Below are 5,668 nucleotides of genomic sequence, written 5' to 3' on the forward strand. Positions count from 1 at the left end.
TGCTCAGCCACAGACACACAGATCACACACACAACACACACTTACACACACAACACAAACATCATGCACACTGACACTCACCTATTGCTCACACACAGTCACACACGTCACACACACTCTCTCACACTCACACTGACAGACACACACTTATTGCTCACACACAGACACACATCCATCACACACACACGGACACACGTGTCTCACACACTCACACACTGACAGACACACCCACCGCTCTCACACAGACACATACATGTCAAACATACTGACACACACATCACACGCACACTCTTTCTCACACACTCATTGCTCACACATAGACACACACTCTCACATCACACACACTGACAAACACTCATCACTCACATACACACACGTCACACATGTCACACACACTGACAGACACACACCCATTGCTCACACATAGACACACACTCTCCCTCGCATCACTCACCCTGACAGTCACACAGCCGTCACTCACACACGAACACAGACACACACACTGACAGACACACAGCCGTCGCTCACACACGGACACACACACTGACAGACACACAGCCATTGCTCACACACGGGGACACACACAGCCATTGCTCACACACGGACACACTGACAGAGACACAGCCATCGCTCACACACTGACAGACACACAGCCGTCGCTCACACACAGCCACACACACACAGCCACACAGCCGTCGCTCACACACACATACACACTGACAGACACACAGCTGTCGCTCACACACACACACACTGACAGACACACAGCCATCACTCATACACACACACACAGACACACAGACACACAGCTGTCGCTCACACATGGCCACACACACGCAGACACACACACTGACAGACACACAGCCATCACTCATACACACACACACACACACACACAGACACACAGCCATCGCTCACACACGGCCACACACACACAGACACACAGCCGTCGCTCACACACACACACACACACACACTGACAGACACACAGCCATCGCTCACACGCGGACACACTGACAGACACACAGCCATCGCTCACACACAGCCACACACTGACAGACACAGAGCCGTCGCTCACACACGGACACACTGACAGACACACAGCCATCGCTCACACACAGCCACACACTGACAGACACAGAGCCGTCGCTCACACACGGAGACACACACACACTGACAGACACACAGCCATTGCTCACACACGGACACACTGACAGACACACAGCCATCGCTCACACACAGCCACACACTGACAGACACAGAGCCGTCGCTCACACACGGAGACACACACACACTGACAGACACACAGCCATTGCTCACACACGGACACACTGACAGACACACAGCCATCACTCACACTGACAGACACACAGCTGTCGCTCACACACAGACACACACAGCCACATAGCCGTTGCTCACACACACACACACTGACAGACACAGCCATCGGTCACACACACACACACTGACAGACACACAGCCATTGCTCATACACACACACACACACACACAGCCGTTGCTCACACACGGACACACTGACAGACACACAGCCATTGCTCATACACACACACACACAGCCGTTGCTCACACACGGACACACTGACAGACACACAGCCATTGCTCATACACACACACACACAGCCGTTGCTCACACACGGACACACTGACAGACACACAGCCCTTGCTCACACACGGCCACCCACACATAGCCACACAGCCATCACTCACACACACACACACTGACAGACACACACACTGACAGACACAGAGCCATCGCTCATACACACACACACACAAACACACAGACACACAGCCGTCGCTCACACACAGCCACACACACACTGCCGTCGCTCACACACAGACCCACACACTGACAGACACACAGCCGTCGCTCACAGACAGACACACATCACATACACATGCTCATCACACGCTGACAGACACGTCGCTCACACGCACGTCACACACTCTCTGTCACACACAGACACGCACCCTGTGTCTCTTTGCTGCATTCACTCCCCACCGCTGAGTGAAAAACCCCCCTCCGTTCCCTGCAGCAAACCCGCCCCAGCACCCACTGCGCCCAGCCAGCCGGGCCATCTTCCCCACACCCACCTGCCCACACCTGCCGCTGGGCCAGGGGCGCGGGGCCCAGGGCCTCCCGCAGGCCTCAGCCCCCCTCGGTCCTGGCGGCCCCTGGGCCAAGGGCCACAGAGAAGGCAGCCGCCTTCGCTCTCCCCAGGAGCAGCCCGGAGCTCTGAAACCCATTCCCATCTCTCCGCCTCGCTGCCTTTCTCCATCCCTCCATCCTCGTAGCGAGGGGTGCGCCAGCCATTCATTCCTCCTCCGTCCATCCCTGTGCCCCTGCAACCAAAGAGCACGCTCCAGTCCCGGCTGCCTCTCTCCTCCTCTCTGCCTTTCCCGCTCCCTCCGTCCCACAGCCTTCCCTGGCTCCCGCCTCGCAGCCTAGGGGGGAAAAAGCCCCCCGCTTCTGTTCACTGCAGAAGGGCGCGCTGGCCAGCAGTTATTTAAGACTCCATCCGCCGAGCAGCGGTGTCTGTCTGTCTCCATCCATCCATCCGTCCATCCATCCGTCCATCCATCCATCCATCCATCCATCCATCCATCCATCCATCCATCCATCCATCCATCCATCCAGTAGCAAAGCGGAAAGCAAATCAACCAGCAATTTTGGAAGGATTCCCCCCCCCCCAAGCTGTAATTAAACTGTGTTTCTCCCTGGGTATTTGTTGTTAAACACACTCAAACACACACACACACACACACACACACACACACACACACACACACACCAACCAGAGCCCAATATAACCCACAGGAATCACAGACAGAAATAGATCCTGCTTTTCCCTTGAGAGAACGATTTGCAAAGACCCAGATTCCCAGCTCCCGCCCACCGCCCCAACCTTGATCTGTGACATAAATTGGGGGGGTGGGGGGTGGAGGAAAAGGGGTGGTTCTTTCTCCATCACCCCATATATATATTTTATCCTGCCACCGCAATCCTCCTCCCTCCTCCCCCCCCCCGCATCCTCCCAGAAAACCCCCAAAGGAGAGTGGAGGGGGGGTGGGGATAGGAATCCTGGCCAGGAAACTGGCGAAATATCACCAGGGGAAAATATTATGAAACAGACAAGTCCGATTTGATTGGGGCACCAGAGGGGGGGGGGGGAGCGGGTTGGATGCAGCTAGAAAGAAAGGGGTTGGGGGGGGGTCTGAATCACCCCCCCCCCCCGCACCGCATCCATCACACATACCCCTTTCCATAGACCCACGGAAATATATCCCGGGGAAGGGTTATCCCCCCGCACCTTATCGCCAACGCATCCCCTCCCTCTGGGTCCCTATGGGGGGGGGGGGCTGGATCCCCTCCCAAACACACTCCCTGGGAGTTCAGCAATGGACCCCCCACCATCTAAATTTTCCCCCTTTGGAGATTTGAGCTCGGGGGTCTGCCCCGACCACCACCGCCCCCTGGAGATCTCAGTTTGGGGGGGGGGGGTCTGATCTCCTTTCCCCCTTGGAGAGCTCAGCTTGGGGAGGGGGGGGGAGTCTGATCTCCCTTCCCCCTTGGAGAGCTCAGCTTGGCGGGGGGGGGGGGGGTTTGATCTCCCTTCCCCCTTGGAGAGCTCAGCTTGGGGGGGGGGGTTGATCTCCCTTCCCCCTTGGAGAGCTCAGCTTGGTGGGGGGAGTCTGATCTCCCTTCCCCCTTGGAGAGCTCAGCTTGGGGAGGGGGGGGGTCTGATCTCCCTTCCCCCTTGGAGAGCTCAGCTTGGGGAGGGGGGGGGTCTGATCTCCCTTCCCCCTTGGAGAGCTCAGCTTGGGGAGGGGGGGTCTGATCTCCCTTCCCCCTTGGAGAGCTCAGCTTGGGGGGGGGGTCTGATCTCCCTTCCCCCTTGGAGAGCTCAGCTTGGGGGGGGGGTCTGATCTCCCTTCCCCCTTGAAGAGCTCAGCTTGGCGGGGGGGGAGGATCTGGTCGCCCCCCAGTGTCCCCTCCCCAGGGGCAGTCGGGAATCTCGCCCCCCCCGGCCCTGGGGGTATGTGGGGGGGTCTCCCCGAGGCTAGGTAGAAAGGAGACATTGGCTCTTACAGTCCTCAGCTCCTGAGTACGGTCCTTCATGGCTGCTCACGCTGCTCCCTCCTCCAGCTGCCGCAGACCCCGCGAGCCGGGCGGGGAGGGGGGCCCTGCTGCCGGGGCGGCGTGGGGGGGGAGAGGAGGAGGTGGGGGTGGGGGGGAGGCTCTGGGTTACCGCAGCGCCGGGCGAAGCTCCCTGCTCCGGGCGGGAGGCTGCTGCCGCTGCTCAAGGATGGAGGGAGGTTGGTGCTGATGCAGCAGAGGGGGCGGGGGGGGGGATGCAGGGGAAGGATGGAGGGAGGGGGGAGATGGGGGTCTGGGCATGCTCCCTGCACCCCCCTCCCGGCCCGCCTGCCCCCCCCTCTCCCCAGGGGAGCGCTGGGAGTTGTAGTTTCGGGGGGGGGCGGGGCTGTGCAGCTTTGGGGGTGGCCTGGGTGTGTGAGTGGCTCGGCGGGTGTGTCACTGGGTGGGTCTGTGAGCCGGTGAGTGTGGGTCTCAGAGCGTGTGTCAGAGTGTGTCTGTGAGTGTGTGTGTGTGTTTGTGTGTCCGTGTGTCTGTGAGTGTGTCTGTGAGTGTGTGTGTGTCTGTGTTTGTGTGTCCGTGTGTCAGAGTGTGTCTGTGAGTGTGTGTGTGTGTGTGTGTTTGTGTGTCCGTGTGTCAGAGTGTTTGGGAGTGTCAGTGAATGTCTTGGTGTGTGTGTGTGTGTGTGTGTCTCAGAGCGTGTGTCAGGGTGTGTCTGTGAGTGTGTTTGTGTGTCCGTGTGTCAGAGTGTTTGGGAGCGTCAGTGAATGTCCTGGTGTGTGTGTGTGTGGGTCTCAGACCGTGTGTCAGGGTGTGTCTGTGACTGTGTGTGTCTGTGAGTGTTGCAGTGTGTGTCATTGTGTGTCTCAGTGCGTGTGTGTGTCTCAGAGCGTGTCAGTGTGTGTCTGCGAGTGTGTAAGAGTGAGTCTCTGAGTGTGTGTGTCCGTGTGTGTCTGTGAGTGTGTGGCCCGGGAACGTCTCAGAGTGTGTGTGTGTCAGTGAGTGTGTCAGTATTTCTGTGTGTGTGTGTGTGTGAGTGAGTGTCTCAGTGGGTGTGTGTCTTAGAGCATGTATTGGTGTGTGTCTGTGAGTGTGTCAGAGTGCCTCTGGGAATGTGTGTGTGTGTGAGTGTTGCAATGTGTGTGTGTGCATGAGTGAGTGCCTCAGTGTGTGTGTGTGTGTGTGAGTGTTGCAATGTGTGTGTGTGCATGAGTGAGTGCCTCAGTGTGTGTGTGTGTATGTGAGTGTTGCAATGTGTGTGTGTGCATGAGTGAGTGCCTCAGTGTGTGTGTGTGTGTGTGTGTGAGTGTTGCAATGTGTGTGTGTGCATGAGTGAGTGCCTCAGTGTGTGTGTGTGTGAGTGTTGCAATGTGTGTGTGTGCATGAGTGAGTGCCTCAGTGTGTGTGTGTATGTGAGTGTTGCAATGTGTGTGTGTGCATGAGTGAGTGCCTCAGTGTGTGTGTGTGAGTGTTGCAATGTGTGTGTGTGCATGAGTGAGTGCCTCAGTGTGTGTGTGTGTGTGTGTGAGTGTTGCAATGTGTGTGTGCATG

The 5,668-nt window shown here is 57.6% G+C and overlaps 1 protein-coding gene across 3 annotated transcripts in view; it reads right to left on the reverse strand.

Moving 5' to 3' along the window:
- Window positions 1-4,349, reverse strand: part of STX1B (syntaxin 1B) — a 51,442-nt gene extending 47,093 nt beyond the window's left edge. For 2 of the 3 annotated variants that reach the window (XM_075129173.1, XM_048855635.2), the window contains exon 1: window positions 4,112-4,348. In XM_075129173.1, coding sequence (XP_074985274.1) covers window positions 4,112-4,141 — 30 coding nt within the window. In that variant the 5' untranslated portion in view covers window positions 4,142-4,348. Of the gene's footprint in view, window positions 1-4,111 lie in introns of all 3 variants that reach the window. The other variant, XM_048855636.2, reaches the window with a different exon arrangement.
- Window positions 4,350-5,668: the final 1,319 nt, after the last annotated feature.

Source organism: Caretta caretta, chromosome 6 (genome assembly GCF_965140235.1).
Source record: "Caretta caretta isolate rCarCar2 chromosome 6, rCarCar1.hap1, whole genome shotgun sequence".
In the NCBI taxonomy this organism is placed as follows: Eukaryota; Metazoa; Chordata; order Testudines; family Cheloniidae; genus Caretta; species Caretta caretta.